Below are 21,884 nucleotides of genomic sequence, written 5' to 3'. Positions count from 1 at the left end.
TGGCTACCGGAGAGTCTGAAACTGAACTGAGCTGGCCGGTCACTGGCGACCGGGTGGTACCAAACTGAACTGAGCGATCACTGGCAACCGTATAAAATAATACTCCCACATAGTGAATGAACCACAAGCCATATCGCATAAATCTAAAAAATAATCATTTTCTATTTAATGCACGTAAAATAATTAACTAGCATAATGAAAATGTCCCGTAATTTTACCAACTGGATTGGATTGGATCGTCCCCAGGCTCGCTGCAACCTAACCGTGCCATGAAAAATATGCAATAGCTTAAACTTGACCAACTATGCAATTTAGTTCAAAAGATGCGACTACGACGCCTAATGACTTCGCATTTAATCATGACTCCGAGCCAACCTGAACCGACACCGAACCGACGTATAGTCATGATTAAAATACGCTGAAAAATCATAAAATAATGCTCCTAAAATGATAGGGTCTAAATCTAGGTGGAATGGAGGCCAAAACACGAAACGCTCTTTCGAGAGTCAATTTGGCACATCGCACCGTAAATTCTCGTACGACCTCAAAAATGATCCGAATCACAAACGGTCAAAAACATGACCTTCCCAACTCAAAGGGGCACTGTCCAGTCCAAGACCATAGGCTAAAAGCCAACCGAGAACTCGAACGAGCCACCGAATCAACACCGCAACTTGCTGTAAAATTCCAGTAACTGTACAATTGTGTAACTTGTGTTGTTTTCGAGACTACCGGCCATTGGGGCGTGAACCACTGACCAGAGACTCTTACCAACATCCCAAGGAGTGATTTGAACCATGGCTAAGGGCCCTAGGCCAGCCACAACCCGCATCACACCATAACTCAACCGAAACTCCAACCGAGAACCAACGTGCATGCGTGTGTAGTGTTTTGCTTAGATCGATGTCTTGCGTCGTTCCAGTGGCCATTTGATTGACCATGGCATGATCTAGACATATAGGGGCATGGTATGAACCGTGGCTAAGGGCCATAGGCCAACCAAGATCCACACTAACCCAACCAACTCGAAATACATGAGCTGAAAAATGGAAGGGGCCGAAGGGTATAGGGGGCTGTTTTGATGTTTTGATTAAAAACCGATGAGCCGTGGACCAAGCCACCAAAAGGGCGACTTAGTCACGTCTTAGACATGCTAGGGGAGTGGTCCAACCATGGCCATGAGCCCTGGGGCAGCCAAGATCAGATCCTTTCTCCTAGACAACCAAACTGAATTTTCGAAAAGCGTAAATGTATAGAAGTGAAGTTGCTGTCAATTTCTGAATTTCCAGCGACAAGGGGGCTTTGAACGAACGGACCAATCTGATCCTAATGCATCCTATTACGTGTATAGATGTTGCCTTGGGAGCCTGGAGTCGAACCAATCACCTGAAACCACAAAACTCAGAAAAACGTGAAGCTTGGTAAGGGAAGGGCCGAAATCTGCATGCTAAAATTTTCTGAAAATTTCTGTCATGTTTCGGTTTTTTTGCACATAAAAGATGATCACATAATGTTAAATAGATGATAATAGGACTTGATTGAGGTTTTGAAAGAAAACTAGACATGCCTGGTTTCGTTTCGAAAGAAAACGAACGAAACGACGACGACGCGGCACGGAGGAGTGGAACGTTTCTTTCCTTTCTTGCTCTCGGGTTTTTCTCCCTTCTGTTTGGCTATGAAACTCACGACTTTTACCTCTGAAATACTCTAAATTTTGGTGGAGAGGGAGAGGGATTGAGTGGTTATGAAGGTGAGGAGAAGGGTGCACAATATAAGGAAGATCCAAGACCAAGTCTCCAAGCATTTGAATTTTGAATTTGAATTGTGGTTTGCTATCAACTCTTTGTTGGATGCTTCTAGAGTATAGTGGCCGAAATATAGAGCTTATTAGACTAGGATGATGCTAAATATTTACTTAATTAAGGTGGACTAAAAATAAAAAGATCATTATGCTAATTCAACCAAGAATGGGTCAAAGGGTGGTGAGTTGGCAAATGCATTGCCTAGCAACTATGGGGTGGGCCGAAATCCACTAATAGAAGGAATGGGGAGTGTTGTTTATTTACTAAATTAATAACTCTTAAAAGCCTCACTAATCCCTTAAATAATTTAGTGAATAAAACCATTAATTATGCAACTTAAATGAGCTTATTTCTTAATCACCTCAAGCATCTTAAATTAAATCCTCAAACCTCCTTTTTAACTTAAATGAACTTACTTGCTAGCTAAATTAACTTCTGGAAATATTTCTCGAATCTTAAATTCTATCTCCAAACTCCGACTCCAGTCCGGTCTCACTGAAATAACTGAAATGCTAAAAATCAAACTACTGAATTGAGATAATAAAATAATTAACTTCAAAGAAATGCATTTAAATAATCATGCAATGAAGTCAATTAAATTTAAAACACTAGAATTATGCATGGACCTATACGTCTACTGATTACAGGTTCTACATGACCACTGCGAATACGGTCTAGAAGAGAGGACTGAATAGTCAAGGTAGATAGACGGGGAACTCTACCTCGAGGATAAGTCTCTAGACCAAACCTCTGCATCTCAGTCTGAAGAAGTCTCGAAACTGTCAAATGAGCCATCACTGCGACTTTTCTGCTCAATGCATCCGCAACTACATTAGCTTTACCTGGGTGGTAGCTAATGTCACAGTCATAATCCTTCACAAGCTCCAACCAACGCCTCTGACGCATGTTCAACTCCTTCTGCGTAAAGAAATACTTGAGGCTCTTGTGGTCGGTAAAGATCTGGTACTTCTCTCCATACAAATAATGCCTCCAAATCTTCAAGGCAAAAACTACGGCGGCCAACTCTAGATCATAGGTAGGGTATTCTTCTCATGGATTTTCAGCTGACGAGAAGCATATGCTATCACCTTCCCATGCTGCATCAACACTGTGCCTAAACCGAGCTTCGAAGCATCGGTATACAAAACAAAATCTCCGGGCCCTGACGGCATGGCCAAAACTGGTGCTGAGATAAGAGCTTGCTTCAAAGTATCGAAGCTCTTCTGACACTCCTCGCTCCACACAAATTTAGCATTCTTCTTGGTCAATGATGTGAGCGGAACGGCAATAGAGGAGAATCCCTTAATGAACTTCCGATAATATCCTGCTAGCCCAAGAAAACTGCGGATCTCTGATGCATTCTGCGGCACAACCCAATCTCTGACTACTGCAACCTTCGCTGGGTCTACCTCAATACCGCTGCTAGAAACAATATGGCCTAAGAATGCCACCTTCTCTAACATGAATTCGCACTTACTGAACTTTGCGAATAACTTATGCTTCTGCAGGGTCTGCAACACTGTGGTCAGATGTCTGCTGTGATCTTCTTGATTCTTGGAGTAGACGAGAATGTCGTCTATGAATACTATCACAAACTGGTCAAGATACGGCTCAAATACGCGATTCATGAGATCCATGAAGATTGCCGGTGCATTCGTCAGCCCGAACGACATCACAAGGAACTCATAGTGGCCATAACGAGTCCTAAAAGCAGTCTTGGAAACATCGGCATCTTTCACCCTCAACTGGTGATAATCGGAACGCAGATCTATCTTGGAGAATATCGAAGCTCCCTGCAACTGGTCAAACAAATCCTCAATCCTCGGAAGTGGGTATTTGTTTTTCACTGTAACCCTGTTCAACTCCCGGTAATCAATGCAAAGCCTCATAGAGCCATCCTTCTTCTTCACAAATAAGACTGGCGCGCCCCATGGTGAAAAACTCGGGCGAATGAACTCCTTATCCAGAAGTTCCAGAATCTGTTTCTTAAGTTCTGCCATCTCTGTTGGTGCTAATCGGTATGGCACTTTTGATATCGGAGCCGTACCTAGCATAAGCTCAATAGAAAACTCCACCTCTCGCTCAGGTTGCATACCAGAGACGTCCTCAGGAAAAACGTCTGGAAAATCTCTAACAATAGAAACATCTGCGGCTGACTGAGTGAGTGCCTCGGGGACAGATATAAAAGTTGCTAAGAATGCCCGACACCCTCTATGCATGAGCTTCCTAGCCAGGACATAAGGAATAATGCGCGGTAAGGGAAAGTACCTGTCTGGCTCAAATAAGAACTGCGCCATCCCAGGCGGTCGGACTAGGACAGATCTCCCGCTGAAAGTCGATCAAAACTCTGTTCCTCAATAGCCAATCCATCCCTAGTATGATGTCAAACTCCGGCATCGGCACATGATCAGATCCGCATAAACGAGGTTGCCATGGAGCTCAAGATCTATATCTCGGATCACATTGGTAGCTGCCATCTCCTCACCCGAAGGCAATACTACTGAATAGGCTACATCTAGCCCAACGGTCTTGACCTTGAGGAAATTAGCAAAGACCTCCGAAATAAATGAGTGAGTGGCACCTGAATCTATCAAGGCCTTCGTAGCGGAACCAGATATAAATATTCTCCCTGAAAGATCGGAACTCTAAGTTGAACCCAATAGTTACAAGAACTAAACTTATAGACATGCAAAGGTCAAAGTTCTTCTAACTTAAATTCCCAAAATAATATTGAGTAGAGCATGCAATCCTACTGCAATTCTATGTTCAAAATCTTAACCCAAAACATTAAATCCCAAATATAAACTTAAAGCGTAAAGGTACCTGTCATAAGCATGGTCTCCGGGTTTGTCTCCGTAGCATGGAGAGCAAACACTCTGCCTTGGGTAGACAGATTCCTCTGAGGGCACTGCGGCAGCAAGTGGTCTGGGCTACCACACTTGTAACACTTCCCGGAACCATACATACATGCTCCAGGATGGCGGCGTGAGCACTTGGGACAGACTGGATGCTCAAAAGTCCTCGGGTCTGGGCGTTCCCGCTGCTGCTTACCTCTGTTTCTAGGTTGGCCATGACAAGGCCTCTTGTTCTGATGCTGTTGCTGAGGAGGAGGAGGGCGGTGTGGTACTAGAATCGGTTGCTTCCCCTGGCGATCCCTATCAATGTCACGCTGGTCCTGCTCTGCAGCTAGAGCTCTGGAGACGGAAACATCATAAGTAGTAGGGCCAGCCACCCTAACATCACGGCGCAAGATCGGCCGTAGTCCGTCCAGAAAGTGTCTCAACTTTGCTCCAGCATCATTCGCAATTAGGGGCACGAAATGGCAACCCCTCTCAAACTTACGGATGAACTCCGTAACAGTCAGATCTCCCTGCCTCAGGGTCATGAACTCCCTGGTCAACGAGGAACGCACCTCATCAGTAAAATATTTGGAGTAAAATACCTCCGTGAAGCGTGCCCAGCTCAGCAGAGCCAAGTTCAGGGCTGCCGACGCTCCTTCCCACCATAAGCGGGCATCTCCTCCGAATAAATAGATGGCACATCGAACTCTGTCTGCATCTCCAAGCTCCATGAACTCGAAGATAACCTCGAGGGACTTGATCCAGCCCTCGGCAAACATGGGATCAGACGTCCCTGAAAACTCCTTCGGCCTCATCTTCATGAAGCGCTCATAAGTAGCCTCGGGCCCTGTCGGCCTGGCTGCCACAGCATGGTTTCCCGCAAACTGTGCGAAGAACTAAGTCATCCCAGCTAGCATCTGGGCATTCATGTCAGAAGGTGGAGATGGTAAGTCCCTCTCCTGCCTCTGGTTCATGCCGTCCTCCTGGCGAGGCTCATCCTCTCTAGTGCGCTCGAGGATGCGTCTAGGGGGCATACTGTTCCATACATAACCCATACGTAACCAACATGCATAATTCCATAATTTATTTAAATTTAAATACTGAACAATAAAAATCTGGACGTAAAATATTTCATGAAAACATGCTGTCCGAATATTTCATGCTTTAAATAAAATGCATAAATGTAAAACTTACAGACCGAAGACGTGACTTCATGAGCTTCTCGTGGTCAGTAGTAGTACAACCCTTTACAAAAACATAGGCTCTGATACCAGCTATAATGGCCCGAAAATTCGTGTTTGAAAATTTGCGGAAATATTTAAAATTTTCTTTTTAAAATAATCAAAATGCCTCATTCATAAAATAAACTGATAAATCAAGTTTAATGTTCAAAATAGCAGCGGAAGAAATTATTGTTTGCAAAATAACAAGTTAAAGTAATCCAACAACTGATAAAAATGTTTGAGCATAAAAATGGTAAATTCTGAAAATGAGGTCCTCGGGTTCCACTACTGCCGACCCGAGCTGGCTCACTTGTGCCCGCCCTCAGTCCCGTCCTCATCAGTACCTACAACAATCAAGTCTAGTGAGTCTAAAGACTCAGCATGCATATATCGTAAATAACAAGTAGTAATAATAAAATTGCATGCGAAGTGAAAATAACATATCATGAGTCTGGCATAACGTAAAAATATCATGTCATGAGTAATTATAATACGTGCATAACTGAACTTGAAATCATAAGTGGAATGTTTCCTCAATCGAGCCCTGTCATAAAATAACATGTCATAATTTTCTGCTGAGATTATGTTCTACGCTAGTTGCCCCATGAACTGAACTGAACTGAACAGGTAAGTGACCACCGGGTGAAGCAATAATCCCATGATAGTGAAGTGACCACAAGCAATATCGCATAAATCTCAAAAATGAATATTTTATATTTTTATGCACGTAATATAATTTAATGGCATAATTAAATATCCTGTATTATTTTACCACATGTGTTGGATCGTTTCCAGGCTCGCTGCGACCTAAATTTAACATGAAAAATATGCAAATGATTTTCTTGGCCAAACTTTGTAATTGAATCCATAAAAACGAGACAATTACGCCCAATGACTTGGTATTTAATCATGACTCCGTGCCAACCCGAACCAACACCGAACCATCATTTAGTCATGATTAAAATACACCTAAAATGATGAAATAGTGCTCCAAAAATGATGCAAGTCGAAATTTTGGTGAATGGAGGCCAAAACATGAAACGCTCTTTCGAGAGTCAATTTGGCACATCACATCATAAATTCACGTACGACCTCTAAACTTAACCGAATCACAAACGGTCAAAAACACGACCTTCCTAACTCGATGAGGTACCGTCCAGTCCAAGGCCATAGGCTAAAAACAAACCAAGAACTCGATAGAGCCTCTGAACCGAAGCACCACTTGCTGTCAACAACAATCAAGTAGCCGCGCTTTCGTTTCCTTGCGTCGTTTTCGAGACTACCGGCCATTGGGGCTTGAACTACCGACCAGAGCCTCTTACCAACATCCTAGGGTATAGTTTGAACCATGTCTAAGGGCCCACAGCAGCCACAATTCGAACCACACCAGAAACAAACCACACGTCCCAACCGAGCACCTATTCTGCGCGTGGGATGTTGCAGTGGTTCTTGCTGTCATGGACCATTCCAGTGGCCATTTGGTTGACCATGGCACAATCTAGACATCAAGAGGTAGGGTGTGAACCAGGGCTAAGGGCCAGAGGCCAACCAAGGTCCACCCCAAACCACCAAAACCGAAAGGACATGTGCAGAATTTGAAAGGGGTCGAAGGGGGCTGTTCTTGTTTTTATTTAAAAACCGATTCAACCATGGACCAAGCCTCGAAGGGGCGACTTGGTCACGTCTTAGACATAACAAGGAGATGTTCTAACCATGGCTATAGCCCCTAGGGCAGCCAAGATCAGATTCATTTCCCTATGACAGCAACATGAGAAAATCGATCACAAAAGGGGCATGCTTGGGGAGTTGCTGTCATTTCTGATTTCCAGCATGTATGGGGCTTGAACTAATGGACCAACATGGTCCTAACATATCCTAGCACATGTCTAGATGCAGCTTTGGGAGCCTGGACACAAGCCATCCACCTGAAACACCAAAAACCAGCGAAACGTGAAGGCGCACATGAACCATAAAAAAAAATTTTGTACATATTTTTTTGAAATGACTCTCAAGTATTTCGGTTTTCATGCAATAAGTTCATGAGTTTGATGTGTTTTAAAATACTACTATGGCTTGATTGATGAGTGAAATAAATATAGACATGCCTTGGTTTGTTTTTGAACGAAAAACAAACGAAACGACGACGCGGCGCGGCGGAGTTGGAGTGCTCTTCACTTTCTTCCTTCTACTCGATTTTCTCTCTCTTTTTTCCCCTAGTACCTCACGATTTTTAACTCTGAATCCCCTCTGAATTTTGGTGCAAGGGAGAGGGGGAAATGGTTAGGAGAATGAGGGGAGTTGCAATATAAAAGGGATTTAAACAGCATGACCAAGTCTTGCTCTCTTTGTATTTGTTGGATGAGGAAGTGGTTTGATATCCAAGAGATTGTTGGAGGGATAATGGAGGCATGACCGATTCTTCATGTCATCACAAGGCAAGGATAATGATTTATTATTAATTAATGGTGATTAAAAGTGAAAGGATTATCATGCCAAGAAATAATAAGGAAAGAGTCAAAGGTGGTGAGTTGTCAAAGAAATGTTATATCACCTATGGGGTGGCCGAAATTAGGCTATTAAGTGGAGGGGAAATATTGCTTAGTTAGTGTATTTTAAATCTTTAGAGCCTTACCTATCCTTTAAATAATTTAGTGAATTAACACATTAATTATGGAACCTAAATGAACTTATTTTCTACTTACCTCAAGTTACTTAAATAATTCCTTAAACCTTCTTTTACCTTAACTTAATTTATTAGTTAGTTAAAATAAATTTTGGGAATGTTTTCTTAATATTAAATTTTATCTCAAAACTCCAACTCCAGTCCGGCCTCACTTAATTAACTGAAAAGATAACAATTAAACTATTGCGTAAAATAATTAAATTTAAACAAAGGAATTTAAATACTCATGAAATAAAAATCATTTTAATTTAAGATATGCATGGCTTATACGTAGTCTGATTTACGGGTTCTACACAGACGGCTCTATGCCAAGTTCAGTAAATACGAGTTCTGGCTTGACATAGTGGCATTCTTGGGCCACATTATATCTCGGGATGGTATAGAAGTCGATCCCAGCAAAGTGGAGGCAGTCAGAGATTGGTCAGTGCCTAATAGCGTCACAGAGATCCGTAGCTTCTTGGGATTGGTTGGTTATTACAGGAAGTTTATTTAGGGCTTCTATTCTATTGCGGTGCCTATGACCGCCTTGACGAAGAAGAATGCCAAGTTTATCTAGGGAGCAGAGTGCCAGGAGAGCTTTGACAGACTGAATAAAGCATTGACCACAACACCAGTTCTAGCTATGCCAATGGGGCAAGGCGAACTTGTGGTTTATACAGATCCTTCGAGGCTAGGTTTGGGAACAGTGTTGATACAGCATGACAAAGTTATAGCTTATAGGTCCAGACAACTGAAGGTCCATGAGAAGAATTATCCTACTCATGACCTCGAGCTAACAGCAGTGGTTTTTGCCTTGCAGTTCTGGAGACATTATCTTTTTGGGGAGAAGTGCACGATCTTTATTGACCACAAAAGCTAGAAGTACATCTTCACACAGAAAGAGCTGAACATGAGGCAGATACGATGGCTAGAACTAGTGAATGATTACGATTGTGACATTAGCTACCATCCGGGTAAGGCTAATTTTGTTACAGACACTCTGAGCAGGAAGCACACAGTGACTACTCATTTGTCGGTACAGAGATCGCTACAGGCGGAGATTCAGAGATTTGAGCTTGAAGTCTATGTCAGGGCAATGCCCCAAATCTTGCTACTCTGACTGTACAGCCGACCTTGAGAGACAGAATTCGGGCAGAGCAGACTTCTGACGAGCAGTTGCAGAAGTGGAGACAGAGGAACGAGGCTAAGGGCCAGAGACATTACACAGTTGTGGATTGAATAGTCAAATATAGGGACCGTCTATGGTTTCCTGACAGCGATTCCCATGGAGCGGATATCTTGAGCGAGGCCCACAGCACCCCGTAATCCATCCACCTAGGGAGTACGAAGACGTATAAGGATTTACAAACTCTTTATTGGTGGCCGGGCATGAAGCGAGATATTCTACGATTCGTTTCCGAGTGTTTGACTTGTCAGCAAGTCAAGGCAGAGAATCAAAGACCAGGAGAGAAGCTGAGACCACTCCCTATTCCTGAGTGGAAATAGGAGAATATCACCATGGACTTTGTGACAAGCTTACGTGGACTACTGGGGGAAATAATGCCATATGTGTGATATTTGATCGGCTCAACAAATCAGCTCATTTTCTACCGATCAGGAAGACTTTCACCATGACTCAATACACAGAGCTTTACATCAGAGAGATTACCAGACTGCACGGGATTCCAGTGTCCATTGTGTCAGACAGGGATCCGAGGTTCACGTCTGCATTCTGGAAGAGTCTACACCATTCATTGGGTACTAACTGCTATTAGTACTGCCTTCTACCCTCAGACAGACGGACAATCAGAAAAGATGATTCAGATTCTAGAGGACATACTCCGAGCTTTCATGATCGACTTCCAGGGCAGCTGGGAGCCGAAGTTATCTCTTGTGGAGTTCACATACAACAAAAATTATCAGGCATCGATCGGTATGGCTCCATACGAGGCAGTGTATGGGAGGAAGTGTAGGTCTCCAGTGTATTGGGATCAGGTACGAGGAGAGTAGAGTTAGGTGGCAGACTGCAGAGTTAGTAGTCAAGATTCAGGACAGGATGATAACCGCTCAAAGCTGACAGAAGAGTTACGCAGATCAGCGGTGCCGAGATCTTGAGTTTGTCGTAGAAGACCACGTGTTTTTGAAGGTCGCACCGATGAAGGGTGTGATGAGATTCGGGAAGAAGGGCAAGTACAGTCCGATATACATAGGGTCGTTTGAGATACTGGAGAGAGTTGGGACACTTGCATACAGAGTTGAATTACCGCCGAATCTGGCGGGAGTACATAATGTGTTCCATGTCTCTATGCTACGAAAGTACATGTCAAATCCTTCACATGTATTGAACTATGAGCCGTTACAGCTGACACCCAACCTGTCATTCGAGGAGAGGCTAACTCAAATACTGGACAGACAAGAGAGGAGGCTCCGGAACAAGGTGATACACATGGTCAAAATCAAGTGGCTAAATCATTCCGAGGAGGAGGCTACTTGGGAGACTTTGGCCGAGGTGATGAGTCGCTACCCGGAATTATTCGGTATATCTTAAGTTTCGAGGACGAAATTTTATTTTAAGGTGGGAGAGTTGTAAGGTTAAGGAAATTTAAAGTACTTAACCTGAATGCATGCAATCTAGGATTTTTATTTAAATTATGTGTTAAATGATTATATGTATCTAATGCATAATTATTGCATGGTTAGGATTTATTTCATGATTATTTTAAAATTTCATAAATTAGGGTTTAAATTGCATTTCGCGCTCGATCGAATAACGAAGACCGAGGATTATCAGGAAAAATATTTTCATCGAATGATTAATTATAATTAATTAATTTGAAGTGTTTTCCGAAAATGGGCCTAGAAGGGTATCGTTACTCGTCGGGTTGTATTTTTAACCGATACGCAAATTTTAACGATTCGGGGGACCTTTTGAAGGCTCGGGCAATATTTTCAAAAACTTACCTGAAAGAAATATTTTTCAGGAATGTTTTTGAGTTTGATGGTTTTTTTTTAAGGATTTACGGGCTTAAAACCCTTTTAAACCATTTAATTATAATTAAAGGCCCATTTATGATTAAACTTTTTATTTATTTATATCCCTAAATAACCCTAAACCTATCTACTTATCAAGAGCCGTCCCCCTTCATTTTCAGCAGCCTCCCCATCATTTTATTCAGTAGCTAGGTCGGTCATTGCTTGTCCCTTCAAGAAAGCTTCTTATCGCCTCTCTGTTTCACATCCTACGCGTGCATCATCAAGCTTTTGTTTATTTAATCATCAAGACACGCTTGTATTTTTATTTTTCTACTCATTCACGCCATAGTATCGCTGAGATATATGTAAATGCATGTCCATTATTTGATCTAAATTGTGGTTATGTTTTTGTTCTAGAACTGTCATGAAAAATTGCATCTTCATGCTCCATGCTCATGTTTTTTTTTATTTTCTGCGAGGGGCTGTCATGTGTCGATGCTAAGGGGCTGTACTTGATGGAAAAAGGGCGGTCATGGGGCTGGATCGAGGGTAGGTGTGCCGAGCTTAAGGTCGAGAGGTTGTAGTGGAGGCGGCTAAGGTTTTTATGTGATCTCCGGGCATTTGGGCGTGCATGGGATATCGGTGGGCTTAGGGTTAGTCCAGTGGGGGTCCAATGTGTTCAGATATGGTCCTATGGTGGTTAGATAGGGTCCGGACTTGGTGGTTTGAGGCTTGAGCCGAAGGGATATCGGGTAAGGCTCGGGTAGGGTAAAAGGAAACATGTGCAATAAAATTTCAGCAGCGTTTTGGGGCTATTCAATGGTCTTAGATGGTCTGGTTTTTGTGGTTTAGAGGCTGGTCATGTAGGTTCAATTCATGGTATGAGTTGGGAAAAATTTGGTAATATTTCGGGTTGGTTCGGGTTAAAACCGCGACCTCGGTCCAGGTTTTAAAAAGAACTGTTTAAGTTTTGAAACGGGCTCGAGTTTACTTCTTAGAAATACTTTTAAATATGTTATGGGATGTTTTAAGGAGTTTGGTAAGCTTGGGGTCGAATTGTAGAGGTCGAGGGGTAAAATGGTCATTTTAAGTTTTCAGGGGCAAAATAGTCATTTCGCACCTGAGTCTAGATTTTTGTCCTGGCAGCGCCCCGAGTACAAATTTATCTAGTTTTTAAATTTTATGCATCACATTTACGATTTTTATCAAATTATGAAAAATACGTTACACGCTTGGTTTTAGGAAAAAATTACGTATATGCTTGATTTTTGTTAAGCGATGAAAATGATGATGTTTTTGAAGGATGATATTTGGTTATGATTGACGATATATGTAAACGATGATGATGAGGCCTAGGCCCAGTGGATGGGTAATACTCTCGCTAAGGTCCGATAGCCGCCAGGTACCACGATTATACGTAGATGGATCCATCCAATAAAGCTGACACGCTATAGAGCTGATACGATATAGCTAATACGAAAGTCACAACTAATGAACTGAATTCAATCAAAGTACATGTATAAGTATATGATGATACGATGAGCCGTTTTAACACGATATGATTTTTCATGACATGTTTACATGTATGCTTTCAAGTTAAAGAAACGTATTTTATTACAGTACTTTTATTTGTTGTCTGTTATGTATATGTATTTGCTATTACGGTACATGTTTGTTGATTCTTTAGATTCATTAGGCGTATGTGATGCAAGTGAGCATTTTAAGGAGGAGACTGGAGGTGCCGAACTCTGAGTAGGCAGGGCTGGATGTGCGCAGACGAACCGAGGACCATACTTTTCCGCACATCACGTTTTTATGAGCTTTTGAGTAGTCACGATCGTTTTTATACGTTATTATATTATGATGTTAATTTTCAGGATTTTAATCGTTTAATTAATGCATGGTTGAGGGCCGAGCTGGAAAATTTTAAATTGCAGTGTTTGGATTGTCATTTGATTATGAGTCCTACATGAATGCATTTAAAAGGGATTTTCGTGTATTAGCTTTTTTCAAAATAATTAATAGTATTTTAAGCAGTAAATATTTCATATTTACTCGTTTTACAGGGTCCTGAGCCTGATTTTTAAACCATAAGATTTTTTAAAAAATCATTTAAGTCGATATAAATGTTTTTTTGGGTTTTCATATGGTTTTAAATGCTGTTTGTCCATAAAAAGTTTCCCGCAATATGAACTTTCTACAATGGCCCCAATGCAATTTGCTCGGACTTGGCCCCGCAACTCAAATTCAGATATGAAATTACATGTTAAACTTCGCAGCAGCAGTTTGAACCATAAGCTTATGCATATACAAGCACACCCACAAATAGTACATGTAAACGTAGGAACGGTGAAACGGTTGGAACATGGCTTATTTCACATATTCAGCACTGAACCTTGCACAAATTATTTTCATTGCTAAATGCTCAGAACACAACAAACGGTTAACTTAGAAACTTGTCCTGTTCTATTCCCTATTGGTTGTACAGATATCTAGACATGATATATCATGCCTACTTCAATAAGGCTAATGTGAGGAATGTGGAGAGCAACCGAAGGGCCCCTGCAATTCTTGCGCAGAAACGAGTAACCGATATCGATAACTAGTTTTTTCAAGAATGAGGAAGACCTCCTGGCTTTTATGTAAGAGTGCCCCATTATGTATGCAACGCCAGCTTCTTTTGCCTGGATCAAGTCTAGGAGTTCTTCTCTCACAGAGGGATCGATCCCGGGACTTTGAGGTACTTGGAACCTCACCCTGCGTCTCCTGATCTGTGGGTTCTCATCATCATGTACAGATCTTAAGCTTTGAAGAGTTAGAGATTTGCTGCTTTGAAAGGAATTGCTCATGCCGAAGTCCTCAACCTCAGATACAATCAGACTAGAGAAAGATTCAATTGTTCGGTAGCCTATGACTGCCATCCTACCATCGTAGGACACAGAATCGGGGGTGGAGAACTGAGGCTCCACAGCTTCCATTTGAATGAACTCGGCTATACTTTGAATCAACTGGTCTTCGAAATTCCCTTCATCTCCTTGCAAGTCCTTGTACCCATACCTGACAATGCATCGGTACATGCGATATGGTCTTGGACAGATGCGGCCAATGAGGAAGCGTTCTTCAGGTGAGACATAGGGGACTGGAACGTACTTTACGCAAACAAATACCAAAACATTATGGAATGCAGGAAGATTCGTCACAAAGTGTGAGAAGATCGACGGCACTCCTGTTGCCAGCTCTGAGTAAATGAGGCCCATTCCTGGAACTCGGACAATACCAAGGCTGGGACCTAGTCCAAGTATCCATTTCATAGGTACCTTGTTGTGCAGCTCGAAACTGTATTTCTTGCGTGTTCCGTAGTGCCAGACAAACATGATAAACATAAAGATGAAAGAAAGCACAAGGGAGACCCAACCTCCCTGAGGAACTTTGATGTATGCAGCGGACAGGTAAAAAGCTTCCATGATCCAAAAGAAAAGGAGGAAAACCGTAGCAAGTATGATACTCCTTTGCCAGACAAATACCATAACAAGTGCCATGAGAAAAGTCGTGATAGACATCACCGACATAACAGCTAGGCCTGGAAAAATTTACGTCAATACATCAAGAATGGTGAATATTGATGAAGTAGCAAAATTAGAAGAGGGGTAAAGAAAGATTCTTTGTTATCAAACAATTATTTGGGAACTTTTCTTTGCTAATTTCACTTTGGGTTGTGGTGAAACTGGCTAATCTATGATAAAACAAACTTGCCATTGATGCAATCTTAATCTTGTCAAATGCAAATAACGGGACACGAATGCTGAAAGTTCTCATTAGGATGCGACTGCTTCGAGGATTACAATCACATGGTTTGGTCTTTGCTGCACATAACAACAACTAGGGTCAAGAGAAACCTTTCATCATCAACTAACCCCAAACACTGGAAGAAGCCTCTTTTTATATCATTAACTCCTTTCTAAACAACCAGTAACAAGAAGGTAAATATATTAAGGGCATTTTACTCTTCTCAATCAATCTTGTAGCAATCTCCATTTATTGAAATCCAGTCACAACTAAGTCTCAGATATTTGTTACTGTCCATCATAAGCAGATCACATCTAAATTTCGAATAATTGATGAGATAAGTCATGCCCCCCAAGAAGAAATGACGAACACACCCGAAGACTGCAGATTGTTATGACTTAGCTCCCTATGTTCATTGTGGAAATTACATATTCAACCCAATATCTAACTCAATGTATGCGAAAAAAATTGGGTCCCAAAGGCCATGTAGCAATTCTCGCCCTTACAACAGAGTAGATTGTTGCATGCTATTTAGTACCCCAATTATGAACCATTTGAGGAAATCAAAGACCACGATTATTCTGCTATTTCGCAATCAATCATCTAAAATATTCCAATTATTCGAAGGTCCTTCAAACTAGTAACAATCACATCAATTGTGGGATATTTGAACCAACATCGCAGCGGGTGAATGCAAATCACGATCAGGAGACAACTCTCATATAACATACAAACTTAAGGAGTATTCTAAACGAAGGTCAATGGAAAAGTTTGACTTTGATACTGTGAGTAGATATTTCACCAACAGATCCACATCTTGGCCAGGCTATTTCATTATATCTTGCCAATATCTATAATCATATATCAAATCGCAAATGGCAAGCCACAAAATATTTCAGGATTTAACAAAAAAAAATAAAATAAAAGGGACAAAATGTAAATGATATCTACATTCATTGACTTACCATAAGCATTCCCAATTGTAGTTGTATCTTGGAATCCAACAGCTACGGCAAGGGTAAGAATCATCAGGATCCAGTTAATCTCTGGAATATAGATCTGCCCATAGATTTGTTTTGAGGTGTGAACAACCTTCACACGTGGGAAGCAACCAAGTGCATGACATTGCTTAACTATAGAGAATGTGGCTGAAATTATAGCCTGACTGGCAACAATAGCTGCAAGGGTCGCAATAACAAAGATAGGCCAGAACACAACATCTGCCAAACAAGGCCATATCAAAAGTAAGACAAATCTGACTCCAAACCTTGACACTGATAAATACATCAAGTTAGATGGAAAAAAAACTAACGAGGGATGGAATCATAGAAGCTTGTTGGTATTGAAGAAATGTGTTCTGAGAGATATGCGGCTTGCCCCATGTATTGCACAACCAAACAAGGGTATACAAGGAGCACAAACGCAAGCTGCATAAGCCAAAAATAAACAGTAAGACCGAAAAGAAGCTCACGGATAATTAATATATTTTCTGGAATAAGTTAAGAACAAAATAGAAGAAATAAACTTCAACCACCGCCAGTAGAATCCACAACTCACCATGATAACACACAGAAGAGTTCAAACTCTAATATCCATCCACAGATACAATCATGCTCTCACTTCCAATTCAAAACAAAAGATGAAAATACAACACACAGCTGTAGGAGAAATAGCTAAGCATACATAAACCCAACATACAATTTAGGTGAACAAAATACTATTTTTCTTCCATGAACTATGGCTACTGCGATCTTAATATATCCACTGTCAGCTCAATGAGTTGCCACTTTTTGGGATAAAAAAAAAATATCCATAACTCAATGTCACGGAAACTACAAAAACATTGTCTCACCCTTATCGAAAATGAAGTGAAATGGCCAAGATCTGCATACATCGCCTCAGTACCTGCATACGCCCAAAGAAGAGCCATTGAATTAAAAAGTCAAGCAAATAGTCGCGGGATAAGGGACAACCCAATTAGAGTCTATGTACCTGTTATAGCAAGGAGGACCCCACCAAGTGAAATCCATCCATCTCGACCAGTTTGGTCAAAGAATTTGATAATGTAATGAGGAGAAAGAGCATACACAATTTTTGGATTCCAGTAAATTGTATTATACAGCCCAATCGCAAATATTGATAGCAACCAGAGAATAACTACTGGAGCAAACAGGAAACCGACCTTATGGGTGCCCCAGTGCTGCAGAGCAAATAAGCCAACCAATATGACGCATGAAATTAATAACGTAACACCTAGAGGAAAGGGGTTCGCATAATCAGGGTTCAGCACAATAAATCAGGCAAAAACTACAACACATGGCGAAATTTTAGGCAATCAGAACTCAATCCAAATCAGAATTAACAATAATAAACAGTACGCACCCTTGCCCAACTTTGTGTTAGCAGCTTCAAGCCCTGATATTGATGATAGTACTGCATGTAAATGGGATAAATCAAGGAAGTTAAGAAGTGCAAGCTGAATAATAATTGTTATTATGCAAGAGCTAAGTTTCATTAAATAGACAATGAGCCGGTTAAAAACCAGTAAGGGTTGGACTAAGAAATAACATGCTAATTTAACACAAAATAAAAGTGGGATTAAAAACTTGAAACTAACACTTTTTATGCATAAGTCAAGAAGAACTGAACAAACAACAGATAACAATATAATCGAATTTACCAATATAATATAATTTAAGCCCTTATTTTTCTGCACCTGTCATGGATAAGCTCACCAGACATATTCATAACATGGTGCATTGACGCATTTTGTTTGCAGATGACATTGTTTTAGTGCATGAGACTCGTGAAGGAGCAAATGTCAAGCTTAAAACTTGAAAAGAAACATTGGAACAAAAAGGTTTAAGTGTTAGTAAAGTAAATACAGAATACATGATAGGATTATAGAAGATGTTGAATTACCGGTGAGTTAGACTTTTTAGCAGACTAGGATCATTTTTACATAAAGATGGGGGGATTGACAGAGATTTACCACAAAGATTACAAGCAGGATGCTCGAAGTGGAGAAGTAAATTTGATATTTTGTGTGATCATAGGGTACCATAAAACTCAACTGAAAGTTTTACAGAATAGCTGTTAGGTCTACTATGTCATATTGATACAAATGTTGGGCAGTAAAGTAGCCACAGAACAAAATATTACAGTCGCAGAAATGAGGATGCTAAGGTGGATGTGTGGACATATAATAATGAATAAGCTAAGAAACGAGAATATTAGAGAAAAGGGTGGAGTTGTACCGATCGAATAAAAATTGAGGGACACACGCCTGAGATGGTAGGGACGCGTACGAAGGCGACCAATAAAAGCTCCAGTTAGGAGATATGATAACATGACAAGTACCCATATCAATGAACGAGGATGGAGACCAAAACAGACTTGGATACTTACAATTAAGCATGATATGCATTATCCAAATAAAGATGAGGATATAATAAGATATAGAGCATATTGGCGTAGGTGAATCCATATAGCCGACCCCAATTAGTGAGATAAAGGCTTGTGTGTTGTTGCAAGAGGTTCATCTACCCCAAATGGCAAATGGGGTATTGTAATTCATTTACGTTAAATGCTAAGGTTGTTTGTGTGCACTTCATGTATTTCATGCACAAGTTGAACAAATGTACATACCTTTAAAAAGCTAGATAAAATTGACATTGACTAATATAGATGTAGTAAATTGCAACACATTCATTCAACAAGGAAAAAGTACTCTCACGTAAAATGACAAATATAAGAAAAAAAATATTTTCTAGCAAACTAATGTAAATTTGCGCCATGAGTCGAAGTTGTCGATGATGGAGATTACAGCAGAATACCCATGATTTTATCTCGTTCCAACCATACCTGACATTGCAGGAGTAACAACACCATCACCTATTACCATGCCAGCACCCAGTAAAACTACAAGTAACAGTCCAGTCCTCAACTTTTTGTGTTTCTCAAGATATCTCTTTAGTGCCAAAGATGTCGAAGATTGTCCCAAAGGACCATATTTGTAAGCTGAAAGTTCCTCATCAGCTGTTTGTTGATTAGGAAGCATACCAAACTTTCCATGCCTACAAAGCAAGGAGTAAAGAGCAAATGTCCCACCTGATTATTAAATAATTGGTCAATTCTAACTGCAAAGTTTGATAAGGAATTCAAAATTTAATAAAGCCTATCAGCATACCTTCGCCGTTATCATCAGCACTCAATACGACAATAATATATTTGAGCAAGGGTATCAGTGTTAGAGTCCAAAAGATTAATGAGAATGCACCAAATATAGCATCAGGATTCTGATGATTTTGCAACTTCCCAACAAATATGCTTTTGAATACATAAAGTGGTGACGTGCTCAGATCTCCATAAACCACACCAAAGCTTTGGTATGCTAGTACTAAAGAGGTATGAAAGTTTGCCAAGCTTAACTGCAAATACAAACATATGCACTTCAGTTCATATTTGTCAACAATAAAATTCACTAGCTTATCAGCAATTTTATTGAGTGCATATTGTAGGAAAGAAGGGTATTTGTGCATGTAGTTCAAAGAACTTTAGTAGCATTGTCATCACAAAACAGATAATTCAATTTCCCAAAGATCGATCTTCTTATTCTGTCCAGAGGTTAAAAAAACTTGAGGGGAGATTATCAATGCAAACACATGATTTTAGAAGATTATCACAACAAATAACCACCGATACAAGAACAAGAAGTAAATGAAATGATAAAAAATTGTTACAGGACCTTCATTTTTTACCGACATAACAGTCTATCAAGCAACTATAAGGTTCTGAAAGAAGATGCTTTCTTGCAGCTTAATAACATGACATAAAACCTTTTTTCCACAAAAATAACTAAAATTAATTTAACTACTATACCTTTGAGGTTAACTTTCTTTTGTTTTGAGCTGTCTGGGCTTGTACACCTTCTTGCCCATATCTTCCACCCAATTGGGCTGATTGTTGACCTGCAACTGCCCTCGGAGATGGGGTGCCGGGGCTATCACCACTGTCAATATCAACTTGATTCATCTAATTGCCTGTCAAATTTTAAAGAATGTCTTCTTTTTGAGAGTCCACAAAATATAATTGGAAAGCCTAAGTTACATATGAAAACCTAGCACCGAGAAGAAAAAACATTCTAAGCTATTAGCGCCTATACATCCCTTTTTTTAAAAGATTTAATCAAGGCTAGAAACACGCTTGTGAATTGCAAGGCATCACAAGCTTGTACTAACGGAAATCAATCATAAAAGGCCTATGGCTGACCGCTTTAATCAAGAATTAATACCAAGAATATTCATGTACAGAGAAAATAATAATAATAATAATAACATGAATGGACCACCATTACAAGTTCTGAAGGTTTAAAACAAATAAAATTCCTTTCAAGTGATTAAAGGTGTCAACTTTCGGGACAATCGAAATTCAAGAGATCACGAAATCACCAGTTTCACAGCAAAGATCTCGCAAAAAGAACCAAAATGAACATCAGCCTGCATACACACTCATCTCACCTGACAAGGAAAATTGGAATCAAATCTAAACATCTAGAAAAACAACAATAAAGAACTCGATCAATACAACGATACACATTTATAATTGGTCATATTACGTGTGTAATACGCGTATTTAGACAACATCAGATAAACACAAAGCAAAAAAGGAAAATAAAGGAAATCCACATATATTCTCAGTAAAATGGTGGAATTTGAGAGAACCCTGATGCGAAATCGAACCTTTGTCCTCGACACAAGAGATGGCACTATGAATTTAAATATATTAACGAAACAGAGCAATCGAAGTACTTGTATTCCTCATTTAATTAGTGTCAATTATGATCCTGAGGCAGCCAAAAAATAATTGGTGGTTCGTTTCCGTAGAGCGATATCTTAGCAACGGAGGCGAGACACTCGTGATTGCTGAGGAAAGCATTTTGGTTTTGTATAATAACAGAAGTCAAATTCAAATCCAAAACACATACCACCAAGTTTATCTCGCTAACATAGCGGTAGCAACTCCAATCATCATGATATATATATATATATGTGTGTGTGTGTGTGTGGCCTCAAAATTAAACGGGTATGACACAACCAATTGGATAAATATTTAATTGCAATAATGGGCCTTGGAGGTCGAGTCATCCCGAATTTTCATAAATTAGTTTCTACATATTTTCGAAGATTAACAAGAAATTATAACGAACTATCAAACCGATATGTAACGTCCCGAAAATTTGAAGATTCACGTAAATTACGGGTATGCTAAGTTATTATATTTTTTATGTATTTTAATTAAATTATTTGAATTGTATGAATTGATTATGATAGCCATGTTTACATGTTTAAAACGTAGTTTTATTTTAGAATTCATAAAACTGTGTTTTAAAAGGTTATTCGAGATGCGATCGAGTAACGGAGACCATATAAGGAAAAATATTTTATTAAATAATTATTTTTAATTGTTTAATGTGTGGTGTATTTAAAATGAAATTTTCGAAAATGCGGTGTTTTGAGGTGTTTTTACACACTGAGTCCTATTTTTAAACGATAATCGATTTTCGACGAAAATATGATTTTTTTGAGAACTCGGCTGG

At 40.1% G+C, this 21,884-nt stretch overlaps 1 protein-coding gene across 6 annotated transcripts; it reads right to left on the bottom strand.

Moving 5' to 3' along the window:
* Window positions 1-13,785: 13,785 nt before the first annotated feature.
* Window positions 13,786-21,289, bottom strand: LOC142551211 (potassium transporter 4-like). Of its 6 annotated transcripts, none has more exons than XM_075660314.1 (10): window positions 21,273-21,289; window positions 20,168-20,328; window positions 19,476-19,716; window positions 19,151-19,396; window positions 17,669-17,719; window positions 17,279-17,539; window positions 17,139-17,191; window positions 16,599-16,713; window positions 16,252-16,506; window positions 13,786-15,080 (listed from the first exon to the last, which is right to left on the bottom strand). In XM_075660314.1, the coding sequence occupies exons 2-10, from the start codon at window positions 20,318-20,320 to the stop codon at window positions 13,993-13,995; spliced, it is 2,463 nt and encodes an 820-aa protein (XP_075516429.1). In that variant the 5' UTR covers window positions 20,321-20,328; window positions 21,273-21,289; the 3' UTR covers window positions 13,786-13,992. The 6 variants fall into 6 exon arrangements, with proteins under 6 accessions (XP_075516429.1, XP_075516425.1, XP_075516426.1 ...); XM_075660310.1 differs by lacking the exon at window positions 21,273-21,289 and adding an exon at window positions 21,028-21,266; XM_075660311.1 differs by lacking the exon at window positions 21,273-21,289 and adding an exon at window positions 20,737-21,016.
* Window positions 21,290-21,884: the final 595 nt, after the last annotated feature.

The sequence above is a fragment of the Primulina tabacum genome, chromosome 7 (assembly GCF_025594145.1).
Source record: "Primulina tabacum isolate GXHZ01 chromosome 7, ASM2559414v2, whole genome shotgun sequence".
Lineage (NCBI taxonomy): Eukaryota > Viridiplantae > Streptophyta > Magnoliopsida > Lamiales > Gesneriaceae > Primulina > Primulina tabacum.
The sequence above is the reverse complement of the archived record's forward strand: the minus strand, read 5'-3'. Positions and strand labels throughout refer to the sequence as shown.

Excerpts from the sequence above, each read along its gene's own strand:
- LOC142551211 (XM_075660314.1), bottom strand. The coding sequence starts at position 20,320 with ATGAATCAAGTTGATATTGACAGTGGTGATAGCCCCGGCACCCCATCT. Across the intron at positions 17,540-17,668 it reads TAACACAAAGTTGGGCAAGG|GTGTTACGTTATTAATTTCA; the intron begins GTGCGTACTGTT and ends CCTTTCCTCTAG. Across the intron at positions 16,714-17,138 it reads TCACTTCATTTTCGATAAGG|CTTGCGTTTGTGCTCCTTGT; the intron begins GTGAGACAATGT and ends TGGCTTATGCAG.